This window comes from Aricia agestis, chromosome 21 (assembly GCF_905147365.1).
Source record: "Aricia agestis chromosome 21, ilAriAges1.1, whole genome shotgun sequence".
NCBI classification, from domain to species: domain Eukaryota; kingdom Metazoa; phylum Arthropoda; class Insecta; order Lepidoptera; family Lycaenidae; genus Aricia; species Aricia agestis.
Window position 1 is genome coordinate 2,735,190 of NC_056426.1, and position 20,170 is coordinate 2,755,359.

The following is a 20,170-nucleotide window of genomic DNA, read 5'->3' on the forward strand; positions in this document are numbered from 1 at the left end:
TGTACGCTATTCATGTAGGTTATTGTAGCAGTGACAGCATGGATGATAATGATGATGTCAATTGAGGAATAAGTAATAGATTAATTGTTATAATAACAGCCGAAGCGATGGAGAATCTTCAGATGATGAACAGGCAGCAGCAACGGCAGCAGCAGTTGGAGCACGAACTGCAGCAAGCGGCAGCCGCGACGAACAGACAGCGCCTCGCGCTCACACAGCTTGAGAAGGACAAGGACAGGTATTGTAGAGAATAGAGAACTGGTGGTAGCGAAGATAAAGCGCCTGATACACGGTTTAAAACAGCGGTTGAAAACTGAAGTCTGAAACTGTGGAGATAGTTGTTTTATCTACACGGTTTCCAAATTTAGTTTTAAACCGTGTATCAGGCGCTTATGTAATGTGCGTAACTAAAGTTTTTCGTGAAGAACAAGGACAGGTATAGTATAGACTATAGAGTGAGAGAGAGACAGCAACAACTGTCAAATGGGCAGACGCCCAGAATCTCCATAAAAAGTGGGCTCCTCTTTTTATGGAGATTCTGGGAGACTTCAAAGAATATTTTTAACTTTTTTTGCTCCGAGGCTTCCACATATTTAAAATCGGGCCTTCTTGTCTAAAGCAAATAAATACTTAAGATTATGCCACTATTTTTTAACTTGCGATTTAAATAAATCGTCATAACAAATCTATGCTAAATAGAGTGTTACGGAACGAAAAGGTCAGATGCAAGGTCTAGTTATATTGAACGGTTGTTAATTGTTATATCAAATTAGATGTTGACAGTAAAGTATTTGTAGTAATTAAATTGCTAATCAATAAAATCGTTTTCAATTTGTTTCTGTGAAGATGAGAGCTATGTTAATCATTTTTAACATAATTAAAGATAAAAGAAGGAGGAAATCAATTGTACTTATTTTTATATTTTTATGTCTTCATGTCGTCAAAAATTGGTTATAAATATAGCAAAACTCACGAACTTTACATTTTTAGGATTCCTGTCTGTATCCATACTCCATATCCATAAAAAAACTTTTATTACATGAGATTGTTTGTTTCACAGAATGCTAGAAGAATCTATAGCACTCAATGAAAAGATCGACGATTTGTCTGGTAGGTTACTTTTACTACTTAAGCAACTGTTTATTTCGCTTTGCAGAGGTAAAACTAAGGGACTGTTTCATTACTTACTGATAAGTTCCGGATGGGCTATCAACAACTGACAGATACTCTATCAGTCAGATAAGTTAGATAAGTCAGATAAGTTGTGGATGGCCTATCTAGCTTTAAGGTCTGTCTTATATAAAATTACTGAATGTAGCAGCGCTGAAATAGTTACTTTTGACTGTCATGTTTCTATGACATAATATGCCTCAACATTATTTTGCCCTTACAAAAAAACTACTAATTCAGCGCTGCTACTTTCACAGTGAAACGCTATACAAGAGACATTTACACACCCTTATAGTTTTTCATTCTGCACAGAGGAAGTCCGTCTCCGCAACGCCGATATATTGGACCTAAACAAGGCGCTGCGGGAAGCCTCCATCAGGGAGAGGAAGGTGTCAGTGGCGCTGGACAGCAGCCGGGCTGAGAGGAACGTCCTGCACAAGAACCACACGGAAGCGCTAGACGAGATACAGGACCTGAAACAGAAGATTAAGGTAAGGAAGAAGAAGTAGGTAAAGATGTGAGGGACACACTGATGGACGGATAGCCTGAAGCCTCGATCAGGAAGAGAAATGTGTAACAGAAGATTAAGGTAAAGACGTTGGAGTAGAAAAGGATACATGGAAACAGACTGATGGAAGGACTAACGGCCGTTCCCAATATTTGATCTATCTCTGGTTTTGCCCTACTAGAGATAGGAATAGCTCCCAATTGACATAAAATATATTTTATGTCTAATGTGAGCTATTCCTATCTCTAGTAGGGCAAAACCAGAGATAGATCAAATATTGGGAACGGCCGTAAAAGATAGCCCCGACAAAACTTCTTTATGCCGAGGGAGGTGTATCAAAGATTATGGTAAAGTCGTAGCAGTATTAAAAGGTGCCTGGACAAGTAAATGTGTCAGTGGCGCTAGACAGCAGCCAGGCTGAGAGAAACGTCTTGCACAAGAACCATACGGAAGCGCTAGATGAGATACAGGATCTGAAGCAGAAGATTAGGGTAAGGAGGAAGAAGTAGGTAAAGATCTGGGGGACAGACTGATAACCTCGAGCCTTTACCAGGAAGAGAAAGGTGTATCAGAAGATTAAGGTAAAGACGTTGAAGTAGAAAAGGAAAATGGTTGAGAGAGGAAGTAGGTAAAGATATACAAGATGACAAACTGACAGACAGACAAATAGCCTCAAGCCTCCGTCAGCGAGAGAAAGGTATAACAGAAGTTGGAGTAGAAAGGATACATGGAAACAGACTGATGGAAGGACTAACAGGTAGCCCCAACAAACGGTAAGTCATGGAGAGGAAGGTATTCTTTGGTGTCTCGTAAGAAAACTTGAGGGCTAACGTGGAATGGACGATACGTGTCTGTGTGACGTCATTCTTGTTCAAAACCGCGGTCGCAGGACAGCCAACATGGCGGAATATCAAATTATTTATATACTTCTTCTTCTTTTTTATTAATGGCTCCATTTATATACTATCAACATAATGCTGGCCTACTTAAAGATATTATAGTTATTTCAAAATATATTTATAGACTGTAAATCTCCATTGTTTCAGATGCTAGCCTACCAGATTGAACAACTCAAGGAGGACATAACAGGCAAGGAGGTGGGCCTCAAGTCCTCTGAAGGTGCTCTCCTCAAGTGTAACAAGAGGGTGGAACTACTGAGGCTGGAGGTGCAGGGAGGACAGACAAGATTGGCCGAGGCTAAAGCGGAGATAGCCGCCGCGAAACAGGAGGAGGGGAAACTGAATAGGATTATACAGGTGAGAGAGACACAATGCCGGTTTTGGCCGGTTTCAACAATCTAATAGCAATAATCGCGCGAGCGATTGCTGGGTGTCATGAATACCACAAACAATGGTGTCATGTATAGTGATCGATTGCAATCGTATTTAGCTGATACGTGATACAAAATTGCGATATTGGAGCAATTATCGCGCAATAATTGCTATCGCATTGCTCTCGTAAAATACGTGTAACGTGATACGGGGGCGGTTAATGTCTGTGTATCAGCTCTGGATTTATGTTTAGGTATTAGGCAGTACATACAGGCCATGGCCTATTGGCGGCAGTGTCCTATGGCGTCCTAGAGGGGGCGGCAGCATTATAGAATGGCGGCAGAGTTCGTACATATAGGGGTGGCCTATACTCCTAAAAATATAAATCCAGCCCTGCTGCATATTATAAACTGCTTAAAATAGCACAAGAATAACTGTCCATGTATGGAAAAATAAAATTGCAAAAAAAATTGCAAAAAAAATCTGGCATGAATGATATTTATTATTTTAAAATGTTATACAGTAATTACTTTATCAACATCTTTTGTAGCAATATTATAAATGCGAAAGTGTGTCTGTCTGTCTGTCTCTTACCTCTTCCTACCGCTGAACCGATTTTGCTGTTTATGATGGATATATTTTGAGTCCCGGGAAAGGGCATAGAAAACCTTTTTATCGTGACGGTTCTCGCGCGATAAATCATCTAGTTATTTACATTTCACCGCCTTGAAACACTAGAGTCTAGACTGTAAAAAAACATTGCTAAACGAAGCGTATGAAATGACGGTCACCCTTCATATTATTATTTTGTTTTTATTAAATAATTACATCCATTGACGTCAGTAAATAGTCCTTGCCCACAGCCCACGGTTTGCTCTTACCGCCAGCCAGTTTTATGATGTTAGACTGTAGATAACACCGGCCGCTCAGTCGCGGCAAAATCGCGCGGGGACCGTAGATTTTTCCGGGAAAAAAGTGTCATGACGTGACCACACGTCCCGCTTTGGGCGGGACAGTCGCGCTTTCAGGCAGTCTGTCCCGCTGTCCCCCGCGAGGCCGAAATTGTACCGCTTTTGCAAACAGACCAAACGACAAATATTTATGTATAAAATTTAAGCGCTGATTGCCGCTGCACGTCACCATGGCGAATGAGTTGCTGGCGTTTATCCAGCACGCCATCGACACAATGGACGAGGTTAGCATAATGCAGATCTGCAAGTCCTCCTTCACCAGCGAGGAGATTTGCCAGGGGAAGCATTTGCTCTACGAGACGCTCGGCCAGAGCGCGAATATGCCATCGCGACGGAGGGATGGAACAGAAAGAAGAAGGCTGGTATACATAGTCAGTGCTTAAGATGCGACCCGATCTCAAGACGCGGTTCGGCTCTGTGATTGGTCCAAATTTTGACAGCCAACCAATCACAGAGCCTGAACCGTGTCTTGAGACCGAGATGCATCTTGAGTACTGACTATTTATACCAGCCTTAAACTGTCAAAAAGGCGACTAGTCTCTAGCCAATGACATAAGAAACACTTTTTATGTCATTGTCTGTAGCCTTATCACATTACGGCTAGCCGTATTGAATAACGTATAGCGCCGAATGCATTCCGGCGGTTTTTTATTCAGCCGCATTCAATCCGGCTAAACGTCGACACGCCGCATTACAAAACCGCGCCGTTTTTTAAAACGGCTAGCCGTAATGTAATACGGCTAAATATACAATCCGCCTGCGACATATATAACAAATACAGGACAACGATGTCATCATTAATTATCAGTTCTTTCGATAAATTTCGATTTAACAAAGGACCTACAGTGCGATGACCAAATAAAAGAATTTGCAGTTTGTTTGTTAGTTTGAACGCGCTAATCTCAGAAACTACTGGTCCGATTTTAAAAATTCTTTCAGTGTTAGATAGCCCATTTATCGAGAAAGGGTATAGGCTATTTTTTATCACGCTAAGACTAATAGGAGCGAAGAAATAGAGGAAAATGTGGAAAAACGGGGAGAAATTATTTGACAGGGCTTATTTGAACGCGCTAATTTTAGGAACTACTGGTCCGATTTGAAAAATCCTTTCAGTTTTATTACTAGCTGTTGCCCGCGACTTCATCCGCGTGGACTTTAGTTTATAGCTGTTGTTCCCGTACATCGATTGAGTCGTTTACGCGTAAATAATAATAATAATAATAATATCTATGGACGCTTCACACCACGTCAGTCTGGCCCTGTGGTAAGTATCTGAAGGACTTGTGTTACAGGTACCAGACAACGGAAATATATTTAATACTTTTATACTATACATATATTTAAGATTTTTATTATATGATACACATATTTAATACACATCCATGACCCAGGAACTTTGAAAACTTTTTGTTCCGTCGGCGGGACTCGAACCCGCGACCCCCGGCTTGAGCTACCAACGCGCTCACCACTGAGCCACAGAGGTCGTCGGAAATCAGTAAAGTATATTGTGTGGGAACCACACATTTTTCTGGGACAAAAAACATTCCTTGTCCCAGATTCAAATTAGAATCTCCAATCTCCATACCAAATTCCATCAAAATAGATTGAATAGTTTACGCGCAAATCATAAAAGTATATTGTGCAGTAACCGTACATTTTTCCGGGACAAAATGTATCCTATGTTCTTTTTTGGGAATCAAAGTATATTTATACCAAATTTCAGCAAAATGGGTCCAGCCGTTTACGCGTGATGTCGTGACCACGCGAAATACAACGTTCCGCGCAGCTTCGCCCGCGTAAATTAGATATTTAAAAGACAAATTAGTCCACAAAAATTAACCTATAATCCTTCACGTGGTCTACTTCTTATCTGTGCCAAATAACAGAAAAATTTCTCCAGTAGTTCGTGAGATAAACCTTTTCAAATAATTTCCCCTGTTTTTTCCACATTTTCTTCTATTTCTTCGTTCCTATTAGTTGTAGCGTGATAAAATATAGCTTATAGCCTTTGTTAATAAATGGACTATCTAACACTGAAATAATTTTTCAAATCGGACTAGTAGTTACTGAGATTAGCGCGTTCAAATAAGCCCTTTCAAATAATTTCCTCCCGTTTTTTAAACATTTTCCTCTCTTTCTTCGCTTCTATTAGTCGTAGCGTGATAAAATATAGCCTGTAGCCTTTCTCGATAAATGGACTATCTAACACTGAAATAATTTTTCAAATCAGACCAGTAGTTCCTGAGATAAGCGCGTTCAAATAAGCCCTTTCAAATAATTTCCTCCCGTTTTTTCAACATTTTCCTCTATTTCTTCGCTCCTATTAGTCTTAGCGTGATCAAATATAGCCTATAGCCTTCCTCGATAAATGGGCTATCTAACACTGAATTATTTTTTTAAATCGGACCAGTAGTTCCTGAGATTGGCGCGTTCAAACAAACAAACTAACAAATTCTTCCGCTTTATAATATTAAGTATAGATATACCTACATCACTACAGAAAACAGTTTCTTGTCAAAATAGCAATTAGTTGAGTAATCAGGTACAGGACAGTACAGTACCCCTAAGCAGTATTAGCCCAGGGCCCCACAAATTCAAGATCCGCCCCTGAGTGTTAGTGTTAGTTTTTAGTATAATTGTATGTATGTTAGTCTATAAGGTATTTATAATAAGGGCCAAGATGCCTGAGTTAAATAAATAAAATAAATAAAAGTATTTTTATGTTTGAAATGCCTGTGTAATGCTTGGAAGTAACGCGCTCCCATTCAACAAAATATGTGGTTATTCTGCCATATTTTGCTTATACAGGCACTAGACATTCACAAAATACTCAATTGTATTTACGTCTATACTTTCATAATTAATAATAAAAATTTATTTATTAAAATTAATTTACTTCATGTAAACCGCAGATGTCCCGCTAATGTTTATGAAAAATGTTTATTTTAAAATATTTCTACAAAATAAACAGACATCTATTATTTATAATTGAAAATAATTTATGTCATTACCACTGCGTAATGATTTCACGCAATAAAATAAGTTTACGATTGTTAATTATTGCAATTAAATTAAATATAGTTTTTAATTGTTTACGCATAAATTTTAATATTTATATTTTTACTCTACAAAGAACTAATTAATCTTCTTACCTTATGTATCCAGTGGTGCAGAAAATTCTAGCTTGGCTTTCAACTTACAGGTCGTGGTTCTATATCCGTGATTATTAAGTACTCACATACGGTTTTGCTCGATAGTTATACTCCGAATCGAAGGAAATTACATATTTGATATAATATTTAATTCCCTTGAGCCGGCTCGAAGCGAGCCTTCGAGCTGTCAGTTTTGCGGTCCACACGGTGGTTATTGCTCGATTTGGAGTAAAACTATCGAGCAAAACCATGTATGAGTACTTAGCAATAATTGAATGACAAGTTGTGTCCAATTTTAATAAAGACCATGCAGTCTAATCACCTAATTATTGGCTAAGTGCTGTAAAATTGGCTGGTTCAATCTAATAAGCCCACGACGCGTTACGTAGGGGAGCCCAGCTCAAAGCGGCCATAGGAGGCAAAGCGGCCACCCTTAATATTTCGGTTATTTATAAAGGCCGAGCAACGTTGCTGCTCTGGCGCATAGTGAATATCCCGCCCCGCCCCGCGCAGTGATGCGGTAGCGGTTGGGGAATACGCGAGTATAGCGGTTTTAGTGCCAAAAATATTGGAATTGCACGTTTTATTAAAAAAATGCAAGGTCAATTCTTCCTGTTTGAATTATTTTCTTGTATATTTGAATGCTTCTATTTTCCCGGTGTCGTTGCTTATCTATTTAGCTTTATCTATGTTGTTTTTATTCTGGAGTATGATGAAAAATGCGAAAGAAAATTATGTTTAAAACAGAACGGTTCCCAAAGGGCAAAGCGGACCGGGCAAAGCGGCCAATAGGCCGCTAAGCTAAATGATAGTTTTTATATGATAATTACTTAAAACTATTATTAGATGGTGAACAAACTTATCAAAAGAAAACTATCCAGGGGTCATGAGAAGAGACTACGATGGCGCGAGCTATTAAATATGTTCAACAAATCGAGGTTCAGTCAAATTAAAAAAACATACCATCCTCATCACCTTGATGAGTGGCAGTCTTCCACAGTGCGTTTTTCGCGTAACTTTCTGCCGCGCACTGTAAAACTCTGGAATGAACTATCACCAGCAGTATTTCCGGACCGATACGACCTGCAAACCTTCAAGAAAAGAGCGTATTCCCTCTTAAAAGGCCGGCAACGCACCTGCAGCTCTTCTGATGTTGCGAGTGTCCATGGGCGACGGTAGTTGCTTACCATCAGGTGACCCGTTTGCTCGTTTGCCCCCTTATTTAATTAAAAAAAAATTGTAGAAAACAAACATGGTCATACTTTAAGGAGACATTTAAAAACAGGAATATATCGATAAAATTCAAATCAAAGTTTTATTGATATACTAGTCCCGGTGAACTTCGTGTCACTTTAAAACCTTCCCTCGACTTCTACGAAAATTTTAAGACAAAAATTAGCCCAATCCGTTCAGCCGTTTTCGAGTTTTAGCGCGACTAACACATTTGAAAATCCATTTTTATATATAAGATTTTGACTATTTTTTTTTTTTTTTTTTTTTTTTTTGTTTTTTATAATTTCTCATCCCCCTAACTGTGTCAGGGCTTGTTGCTATCTTCTTATTACATTAATTTGTTCTTTAGTATTAAAATTTCTTAAACAAAAATTTCCAATAAATTGCTACAAATACTATAAAATTAAAACAATAAAAAATAATAATAATACGGCACAACATTCAACTACCCTAATATCACAGCTTACAATCACAATAGTTTACTAGAATTTCTCTTGTTCACAACACACACTATTACAAAAAGAGAGAAACAAATCTCTCCTTTTTCCCCCAGGATGGCAGGCAGATTCTCACCCGTCATCGATGTGCCCAATTCTTGCTCAATATCATATCTATTTCTAGCAAAAATTGGACACTCGAATAACAGGTGAGGAACCGTCTCCTCAACTCCTGGCTGACACAGGCACGACGGATCCTCCTTCAACTTGAATCTGTGCAAGTGGAATGCGAATCCGCCGTGTCCAGTCAGAATCTGTGTGGTGTGGTGTGTGATGTCTATCTTTTTGACTATTTTGTATGCAGCAGCAGCGCTTGGGAAAAAGAGTTTCGTGACTCCAGCCGTCCTTGCCACCCCGTATCTCCCGTCCCATTCCTCAATCGTATCCTCTCTCAAAATACGCTTGACGAATGAAATAGGACACAGATCGTAGTTAGGTTTCCTTCTCAATCTCAGCGCGGCCTCCTTGGCTAATTCGTCAACCCTCTCATTCCCTCTCAACCCTGCGTGCGCCTTAATCCAAAACAGGGAGACCTCCCGCCTCTGCAATGCAGCTTTTCGGAGGGCAGCCCTTGTTTGCACTGCCAGGGGATGAAGGGAACTAAGGGTGAAAGCCTGGAGAGCCGATCTGGAATCGCTAAGGATACCGACCTTTGTCATTCCACTCTTGCAGGCTATACTTACTGCTCTTTGGAGCGCTAGAAGTTCGGCCTGGTAGACGGTGCAATACGGCGACAAAGCAAGCTTGACGGCCTTCGTCTCGGCCTCACCCTTCCATATGGAGAGAGCGGCTCCGACTCGACCCTCAATCTTGCTGCCGTCCGTATAGATCCTATGGATGTGGCTTTCAACCACGTCAGCATACGAGTCCTCATCTACCATCCCGAACCTCAGCTCTACCTGCTCTGCCGGATGTGGGTCCTCAATCGCGGAAGCCATTCGTTCCACCTCTCTGTCCCTCAATGCCGGGTAGGACACTCCCTTCTTGATCTCATATAGTCTCGATGCTTCAAGTATTCTGAGATCAAGAGGGATACTCCCTCTTGATCTCAGAATACTTGAAGCAGCCAACAGCAGCCCAGTCCAGCCAACAGCAGCGCAGAGTTCAGGGAGACGGTCCGATATGCTTTGCAGATCTTCAGGGCAAAACCCCGTTGCACGGAGTTGAGCCTTTTTTGGACCCCCATCTTTTCCACGGTGGGTGCCCACGCTGCTGATGCATACAAGATAGTTGGTTCTATGACCGCCGTATAAATAATCTTAACTACTTGGGGGTTAAGCCCCCAGCCTACTCTAGGGGCCCTGGCAAGCTGCTTGTAGCGCGTGATTGCCTTTTGGCAAACGCTGCTAACGTGGGCGTTAAACGTCAAGCCTTGATCGATAATTAAGCCCAGAATCTTTAATTCACTGTAGTATTTAATTTCCACACTCCCCATTCTCAAGCGCGGTGTGTCATATTTTAGTCGCCTTGCACTATTTTTATTTTAAAAGAGTTGATTATTTTTTATAAAAAAATATTGTGATTGTTGGAAGATAAACTCCTGTCAAGAAACCTCAGAAACCGGGCAGAATCGATATAAGTAGCAGTCTATAGTATTGTTTTTGTTAAATACCTATTTTTGAACATTTTTAGCATTCATTTTATAAAAAATATATTTATTTAATAGAAAGAACATTTGGGCTGGCCACGTTGCCCTTACCCCTATGGCCGCTTTAGGCGGGCCCTCGGCCAAAGCGGTTTTTTGACAGGTTGTCGTATTATGTGAACCATGAGCTAATTTTAAGATTTGGGTAAATATGAATCATACATAGCAGAAATATAATAAATGCACTATCTAGTAGCACATTTTTTATTTCGTCTTTTTTTCAAATTTAAAGTTAAGGTGGCTACTTTCAGCTGACCTCCCCTATTGGCCAATGACCGTACGGTAAGGTTTCCGAATCGAACGGAATTCGTGAAACACCTTGGGGGCCATCCATAAAGTATGTAAGGAGGGAGGAGGGGCTCTAAGGGGCAATTTCATCAAAGAAATGGAACGCGTTCAATGTACACTGAACCGGTTCAAAACGTATAAACGCGATTCACATTCGTGACATCACATTTTAAATTTAATAATTAAAATATTACTGAGGTGGTTATAATTTTTAGATGTAAAATTGCAAATTTGTGACGTCACTGTGGTGGTCTAAAAATCAATAAAATAGTTTAAAGTACTTTATGGATGGTCTGTTGCTCGTTTCAATGAAACCGCCCATCGTCACCGAATTATAACCGTCGATCCAGGACGGCGACGCAGCTCGAGCTAAGCTGTCCAAAGAGCTGGAGGGTCTGGTGAACGAGAGGGACGTCGTCGGCGCGCAGCTGGTGAGGAGGAACGACGAGATCGCGCTGCTATATGAGAAGATACGGATACTTGAGGTCACGCTGCATAGGGGTAAGTGGAGTGGAATAATAACTTTTTAGGGGTAAGTGGAGACGAATAATGGCTGTTTAAGGGTAAGATGAAATCTACAAGGTGTAACAAAACAGAATACTTTAGGTTGTGCGATGTGTAGGTTTCTCTTGTACCTATCGAGAATAGAGATCACTGTGACAGTAGTAGAACTAAAAGTAACTCAGATGACAAATTCATGACGTTTGGGCATTTCCAATTGAAACGTAGAAGTCTGCGACTCTTTTCTTCAACAGACCTGCAATATAGAGCAAAGTCTTCCCAAAATCACTCTGACATTGGCAACTCACTGAGGCCGCCGTAATAAAAAGAAGAAGAAGAAGTCTGCGAATTTTTTTGAGCGCTCCCACCCCAGAGAACTCTATACAAGGAACACTGTATACACCCTAAACTGCCCTAAAATATTACCACGTCTTATAATTCAGGGTGTGACAAAACTAAGTGTAATACTTAAGGGTGTGTACTGTGTACTGTGTATGAGTCCCGTGTATAGAGTTCACTATAAAAGTAGCAGCGTTGAAATAGCTTTTTTTACACTTTAGTATGAGGAGCATTGCCCATACAAATCATTTTAAAAAATTTAGTCTTTCAGCGCTGCTACTTTCACAGTGAACTCTCCACAAGGAACATATACACACCCTAAAGTATTACCACTTAGTTTTGTTACACTCTGTATTTTATTAACACTTCATAATAATATTACCTCTCATGCTTTTTATGAAATAAGGGGGCAAACGAGTAAACGGGTCACCTGATGAAAAGCAACTTCCGTCGCCCATGGACACTCGGAGCATCAGAAGAGCTGCAGGTGCATTGACGGCCTTTTATGAGGGAATACTGTAATAGGGTAGGGTAGGGATGGGAAGGGAAGGGAATAGGGGAGGGTAGGGAAAGGAATAGGGTAGGGGATTGGACCTCCGGTAAAATCACTCACTGGGCGAAACACAGCGCAAGCGCTGTTTCACGCCGGTTTTCTGTGAGAAAGTGGTATTTTACTACACCCTGTTAATGCTGTTTTATATCAATATATTCGTAGACGATTAACGGCCGTTCCCAATATTTGATCTATCTCTGGTTTTGCTCTACTAGAGATAGGAATAGCTCACAATTGACATAAAATATATGTTTCTAATGTCTAATCTGAGCTATCTCTAGTAGGGCAAAACCAGAGATAGATCAAATATTGGGAACGGCCGTAAAAGAGACAATGATAATCGATAGGCCAATGTTAAAAACTCTGCATGATCCGCGACCGTACTTGATGATCTTTCAAACACCCTTAATCATGGTTCTCTCTCAGGCGAGCGCCAATACGCCTCACGCGTGGAAGACATTCGTCTGCTGCGGCTGGAGATCCTGCGACTGCGGAAGGAGAAGAATCTACTGTCCAAGGGCATTGAGAACATGACCGATCTACGGCTAGAGGTAATATTTTGTGTCTGACAGGACTAGGGGCCTGATTGTATGCGTTGCGTTGCGGTCTGAAATGAGCCAGGCAACAAAACTGAGTTGCGCCGTCGTATCGCAAAAACAACCTTTGAAAGGCAATGTAGTTTTTTGCGATGCGATGCCGCAACGCAGTGTTGTGGCCTGGCCCTTAGAGCCTGTCCACACGGGCGTTGCGTCAACGGTGCGTCGACGCAGCGCTGCCGTTTGCCGCATAGCCCGCCACACGGGCGCTGCGTCATCGCAGTGTTATTACCACTATTACGAAGCAGTGTTAACGTCAACACCTCCTCCCGCTTCGTCTCGGGGGCTGCTGTCCGTCATATTGTGTGCGTTGCGCGCTGCTGTCACGACGCAGCGCGTGCATCTTGGTTATTTGTATAGTCTGTCATGAAAGTGAAGAAATTAAAAAGTGGCAACATCGTAGTGTCTTCCCTTTCAAATCAATGTAAGAAAAAAGGGATGACACTACGATGTTGCCACTTTTTAATTTCTTCACTTTCTTGACGGACTATATGTAAAACAACGCAACGGCTGCGCTGCGTCGACGCAACTCTGACGCAACGCGCCGTGTGGACTGGCTCTTATGCATTTCACACTACACTTTTGAAATTCGAAATAAAAAATGGTTAGAATTTGAAAGTAAGCCATTTCTTACTTGGCAATGCGTCAAATTCCACACTTTTGATATCTAACTTCGCCATCCAATTTATCGAATGTAATTATTATTTAACTGAGAACTATTTTTATTTAAACCTTGGCAAAATTATAACAATAGGTGGCAACTGGCACCTGATATAAAAGTTAACAAATAATGTCGATACTTATCTGCTTTGATAATATTATATTATTGAACAGCACTGGCTCCGGCGCGGTCTTGAACCGTCGTTTTATCTAAGATTTTATTGTTTTATTGCATGCAAATGGATAGGTATATTACTGCAATGTTTTTACGCTTGAGGCAGCACAATCGTAAGCTGCTTATCCATTTGAGGCAGACTCAGGGCGAGGCAGCCGCTCGACCCGCACAAGTGGAGACGCTACCTCAACCTGCCGCGCCATGAGGCAAATTCGTTGCCGCGGGCGGAGCCATATTTTGTCGGTTTTTTGGGCGCGCTCAAACTTCAAATAAGCCTCACTCCGAGCCGTGCACTTGGTGGAGACGGGCGCACGCGTCTTGGTGTCATCACGGTCTTGCTCACTGGTTTCGGAGGTTTCGGATCAAGGTGAAGCGACATGCCTCACCTTGATCCGTAACGTGCCTCGAGCCTATGCCTCGGAGTGAGCAGCCTCGGTTTGCTTCAAGTTGAGGCTGCTCGGCCTGAGTCTGCCTCAAATGGATATGCAGCTATAGACAGCAAACAAAAAGTTTTGTTCGACGTTTGACAACGTTTCTGTCAATATTCTGATATAACATGTGCAACATGTCTTTGGTCGGATTGTTTACTGTATGTGCTAGTAGCGTCTTTGCTTTGACTGCAGTCTGTATCATGTATTTAGATATTTTAACAGAATTTAGTCTACCGCACATACCCATCACAGTATCTCATGTGTGGCCAGGATCGACCACCATATCCAACTACGAAAAGTGAAAACCCTTTGATGTGATCTCAAATTTTGACGCAACGGAGTTGGCAGTTGCCGGCGGGTGACGAAATCTAGTGGTTAAAAGATAATCCTATCCGCAGGTGTTCAACCTGGAGCGCGAGCTGTGCCGGTGTCGGCTGCGGGCGCGCGCGCTGGAGCAGGCGCTGGCGACGCCGCTCAACGTGCACCGCTGGCGCAAGCTGCACGCCACCGACCCGCGCGCCGCCACGCTGGCCGCCAAGCTGCGGGCCACGCACAAGTAAGACGAGCTGTATCCCCTCCCCCAGCTGTTACACCGGCAGGCGCAATAATTGTCCGGCGACACGAATGGACCGATCTGGAGCAATTAGTGGAGCAATATGGGGCAATTTCTATAAATTGTGGCAAGTTGCTGCTTGTTGACGAGAATTGGCTGGAGTGGAGCAATTTTAGTTGCCCGTATAAGCGTTCCTTTAGCGTGGTCACCATAGGAGCGGTTTCTTTCTACGGAAGAATAGACAAAGTGACAGTAACACAAAGGAAATCTGTCAGTTTGTCCGCAATGTCTGTCAGCGTTTCTATTCTTTCGCAATTCTACTGTGGATTCTACTGCTGGACCTACTAGCACTCTGGGCGCTAGTAGTGCTAAAACTGGCACTGTTGTTAACTCCGGTTTCCTCCAAAAGCGGTGCCATGTAGCGGCCGTAATACAGAGGTGGATGACGTCACTAGAACGTTGTCTATGTAAGCAATACGGCGCGGTTTTCTAGAGAACGGTTAGGGTCAATAATTTACACTAGCGCAGAGTCGAAGCGCATCGAAGCGAATTATTAAAACTAAATATAACAAATTCAACCTTAACTCCAAAGCGTTAACGCAGTTTATTATTTCTGAGAAATTAAAAAGGCGCGCGCATCCGCGCGAATTCGCGTGAATTCGCCCGACCAACGCTGATTGGCCTCGCAGTAGTAATGTATGCGTTACGCTCTGGAGTTAAGGTTGAATTTTCTGTGTTCAGTTATTGGGCATTCGCTTCGCTTCGACTCTGCGCTAGTATAAATTGACCCTTATTGACACCGTAATGTTAGAAAGTGGTGCCGTTATTTGCATGACGGCCGTCATGTCGGTGTCGAATGGTCTGTGAACGTTTTTTCGTAGCGGTAAAGCCATTTTCAAGGACATTGCACGCACCTATTATTGTTCAAAAAGAGGTGCGTCAACTGGACCAGCGAGGTGATTAAATTTTAATTGATTTTGTGCGGGTTCATAAGATACTATATAATGTAAAGCATAAACACTACAGACAGACGGAGACCGTTGAACTCTCGAACATTCCACGTGCCTACAGCCGTCTTTTTGCGGCCGTCATATTGCGTCCGTATAAAAACGGCACTGATTCCTTAAATACTGTTGTTCCCAGGAAGGTGGTGTCGCAGAGCGAGCAGCTGGTGCTGAAGGAGCGACAGGTGACGGAGATGCGGCAGCAGTACGAAGCAGTCAAGGACATGCTGGCGCTGCAGCCCAGCCCCGACCTTCAGGTACACACGCTAGAACAGAACTACTTTTATAGAGTTCCGTACCCAAAGGGTAAAAGCCACTAAAACTAAGTCTTCGCTGTCTGTCCGTCTGTCTGTGGGTCTCCACAGGCTGTATCTCAGGTCAGGAACCGCTATAGACTTCTAATATTTTAAAAGATTTTGTGTTTCTGTTGCCGCTATAACAACAAATAAGCTGAAAAGCACTATTTTTACGTCGTGCACGAGTTCGACTCGCACTTGTCCGATTTTTTAAATTTTGTATGGAGAAAGAAGTTCATGAGTCATGACTCATGAGTCATGACGTAAGAACATTTTTCATAGAAACACAAGTCAAAAAATACTTTTTTATTGCTGCTACTCTTACAGTGAACTCTATCCAAGGGACACGTACACATCCTAAAGTAAATTCACTTTGTTTTGTCGTAGACGACCTTATTTTCACCAGTATTAGGCTTGCCGTTAACCGACCCATTCGTGACGATGGTTTGTGCTTATAGTACGTGAATGTTTTCAGCAAGAGCTGAGCAAAACCCAGAGAGTTCTCGCGCAGAGGACGACCAAAATGAAGTGCCTTGTGGCTGGTAACAATTATTATCATTTCTATAATACTAGTAATAATAATATAAGCGCGAAAGTGTGTATGTCTGCATGTCTCTTCGCTTTTCGCACTTGAACGACTGAACCAAAAGAAATGGATTGAATGAATGAATATTCTTTATTGCTTTTGATTATTCTGATGTGTCAAATACGAAACTAGTAAGTACTATAATTTTAACAAATGTACACTGTGCTGTTTTTTTTTTTATACGGGCTTTGGCCCACCACACATTTCCACCACTGTATCTCCTGTGTCGCCAGGATCGACAGCGATATCCAACCACGAAAAACTATGATCTCAGGGAGCCCGAGGGACATGCTAAATCTGTCTTGGGACCCGCAACGAAATTATACAGAAGAGAATAGGAGTAGGAAGAATTCCAGATTCCCTCCCCTTAAAAGCGGGAGACAACATAAGAACTGATGGGGAAGCAGCACAATTAATATTGGATAAAATATTAATTGTGCTGCTGCTGAATGTGCTGCCTGTGTGCCTATGTCAACCTATATCTAACACGTGCACTGCACGTTTTCCAGAGCTGAGCATGCGCGAGCGTCAAGTGACGGACCTGCGACTGGAGGTGGACCGAATCAACGCCGAGCTGACGTCCTTCAAGCAGAAGTATTACGATATGAAGCGAGTTCTAGACGCAGACGAGGCGCGCCGGCTGAAGACGCCAGTCACTCCCGCTAGTGCTGCCAAAGTGGTATAATAAAATGTTGTTACCTTTTGATGTGTTGTGTTTTACTTGTATTCAGTTTGTAATATAAGGGAGATCGCAGACGGCACACTTTTTGTGTGATCGAGTCTGCGGCGCACATACAATCTGTATGGCCGCGCCATGCCGACTGTATGTGCGCCGCAGACTCGATCACACAAAAAGTGTGCTGTCTGCGATCTCCCTAAACTGTAACAAAACTAAGTGATAAACGATAATGCTTTAGGATGTGTATGAGTAATATACAGCATGACTGGTGAGACATGTTCAATACTCGAGGACGTGATATTTGGCTATTACATTAGTTATAAAAAATATATATCAATTGATCACTCAGTAAATGTAACTTAAAGTTAAATAATTATTTACCCAACGCATGGACACCGCGCGCAGGGGGGAAGCGCGCGGCGCGGGGCGCACGCAGCCGCATAGTAATTTACTAAGTGTCCATGATTCATTTATTTAAAGGATAATCTGGTAAAAAACTTAACGTTGTTAGTGGCGGCCGAAAGGGAAGATCTTACAACCGAGCGAGATAGCATGCTCGGTCAGGCCGAAGCCCACTGACGTCATTTCAGACGTTGTATATATCTTGCCGTTCTCCGAAACTTCGATAGCGCGATGCAGGAATGTTAGGCGAATTGTGGGTACCGCCACAAGTACCTAATTTTATTACATAATTATAATGAGAATCGAGTACTCTCCTTAAGTATTGATCGTGTCTCACCAGTCATGCTGTAGAGTTCACTGTGAAAGTTGCAGCGCTGAAAGAGTTCATGTATGATCCAAGACAGATTCAGTTTACCACTTTTTTACCTTTAAAGTACCTCTTGACTTAAAGCAGCGTTTCCACTGCCCAGTGTTAAACAAATTTTACTATACTAGTTGTAGGATTTGAACCCACAGTTAGTTTTAACCAGTCATGACATCGGATATAGGGAAGAAAATAAATAAAACCCACAAAATCATTAATCCGAAAACAATAGTTTTATTTAAGAACTTTCATTTTCTCATAAAATATACACATTGTTTTTGTCATTAAACTAAACTTGTAAGTAAATACTAACTTTAAATACCAATTTTCTCATGTTTTTCGGATTCCTTTTTACTTATCCATGGCCCGTAATATTCGCCTGTCAAAATTTACGCTCCGCATCATGTACAAATCCATATTCACTTATAAACTATGTATTTAAAAGAAAAAAAAATCAAAAATGAAAAAAGCATGATTTTGTACATTTTCAAATGAAAAAAAAAACACGAGACCTCCTGCTTTCTTGATAATAAGTGTGATGATAGTATTCTACAGTCCTTTGTCACTTAAAAATAACAGTTCGAATGCTTTTCGCTCGCTAGCGCGACTCAAATGCGTACAAATGCTGAAACAGGGGCGGGGCGGACGCACTCGTATAATATGTAGTATCGATATCGATACTCAATCGACATTCATCGATATTGTTTATCGACCTCCGCCATCACTAGAGCTGACGAGCTAAGTGGCTACAAAAATAATTATCATCGGGACCAACAGTTGAAAGGTTACAAAACGGATTGTCATTCTAGTGATGGCGAAGACAAAGCACCCTAAACTAAAATCTAACCTGTACCGATCGGGTGTATAAACAAAATACCATGTATCTTATATAATATATAATTTCTGTTAGACAAATTTTACATCTAACTCGATATTGCTTATAAAATAAACGCTTTCGTCTAAACGTAGATCACAATCATTAAGTGTCGAACGTAAATGTAGCCTATGTGATAAAACATTTGACACAATTACACTATTCTTTAGAAAAATTTTTATCAAACATCAATTTTTTTTCACTAAATCGCAATTGATTAATAATAATCAAACGTAATGCTTCCTACCTACAGAATACAGTCTGAAACTCCCGTAAATACCATATTCGAAAGCAAAATCTATTATTTTTACGTGTCTATGTGAAGGAAAATAAATCGAACGCTAATTTCAGTCAAGCGATAAAGAATCATCAAACCTCGAAGCGACACAGCTCAGCAATACCTATGAACTTTTAAAATTGCTCTGTAATTACTAAACAAGTACTTTTATTTGAGTTTTGGAGCTCGAAAGTTAACTAATTATGTATATCATGTGTAAGTATAGTTTAATTTCTAATCACTGAACCGCGTCGCGTTTTAATGCAAAAAAGTGAATATGAGTTTTACATAATCACAACATTATTGCATACCTGTCAAATGTATGGAAAACTAGCTAGCTCCCATACACTTGACTACGTAATTCAATAACGTCACGAACGGATAACATGCTCATATCAGAGCAGTTTTATCGTTTGCAGGGGGCTTATTCTCATGACCTGAAAGTCGCTACGCGCAGACTATTTCACTCGAGTATCATACCCAGCGACGTTCGAGCCACGAGAATACCCAGGAGCAGGTATTCGGGAAATTTCGACCGTTTCGAAGCGTTTCGCGGCTTCGGGCGCCGCCCCTCCCCTCACACACACATCGTCCCGCGATCTCACGCACACATGCGCAGCCTGTCCTTACCTAACACAACTATCCCTCCGCTCGCGCTCTCGAGTTGGGTGGGCCGCATCTTCTAACCCTCTCTGTTACATACAACCGTCATTCGCTGGAGTGAGACGAAAGAAATTGGTTTACGTGTCGCTCTTCATTCGCAGTAGTAATGGAGAATTTTCAAGTTTGTGCTGACAGCCTGACTGACATGAACGGTTCATGTCAGTCATTGTTTGGTGTCGAAAGGAATATTGGGAAACCCTTGAGGTTAAAGAAGCTGTTGGAACAGTTTGCTAGCAGCAGATGTATCAAAAGTGATACATCTTCTGCTAGCAAACTGTTCTATATAAGACTTCTACCTCGAACTTTGTGGCGACAACACATTTATATGGTTACCATGGCGCCCGTTGCACGGTTACCGACGCCAAATCCGAAACAGAGTTCTTAGGGTGTTAGCACAACTCGACGTTCGAGAGAAGTCAGGGTCAATTCAGACAGCAACGCGACACGTAGATGCATTTCTAAATTTATATTGAATTGACACA

General features: G+C 41.6%; 1 protein-coding gene across 1 annotated transcript in view; it reads left to right on the forward strand.

Moving 5' to 3' along the window:
• LOC121737562 (cilia- and flagella-associated protein 58-like) overlaps nucleotides 1–17,135 on the forward strand; it is a 29,785-nt gene extending 12,650 nt beyond the window's left edge. Inside the window, exons 10-19 of the mRNA XM_042129216.1 lie at nucleotides 100–238; nucleotides 1,061–1,110; nucleotides 1,483–1,661; nucleotides 2,725–2,934; nucleotides 11,086–11,236; nucleotides 12,555–12,679; nucleotides 14,389–14,546; nucleotides 15,687–15,804; nucleotides 16,319–16,385; nucleotides 16,939–17,135. Of these exons, the coding sequence (XP_041985150.1) occupies nucleotides 100–238; nucleotides 1,061–1,110; nucleotides 1,483–1,661; nucleotides 2,725–2,934; nucleotides 11,086–11,236; nucleotides 12,555–12,679; nucleotides 14,389–14,546; nucleotides 15,687–15,804; nucleotides 16,319–16,385; nucleotides 16,939–17,114 (1,373 nt within the window). The 3' untranslated portion in view covers nucleotides 17,115–17,135. The remainder of the gene's footprint in view (nucleotides 1–99; nucleotides 239–1,060; nucleotides 1,111–1,482; nucleotides 1,662–2,724; nucleotides 2,935–11,085; nucleotides 11,237–12,554; nucleotides 12,680–14,388; nucleotides 14,547–15,686; nucleotides 15,805–16,318; nucleotides 16,386–16,938) is intronic.
• Nucleotides 17,136–20,170: the final 3,035 nt, after the last annotated feature.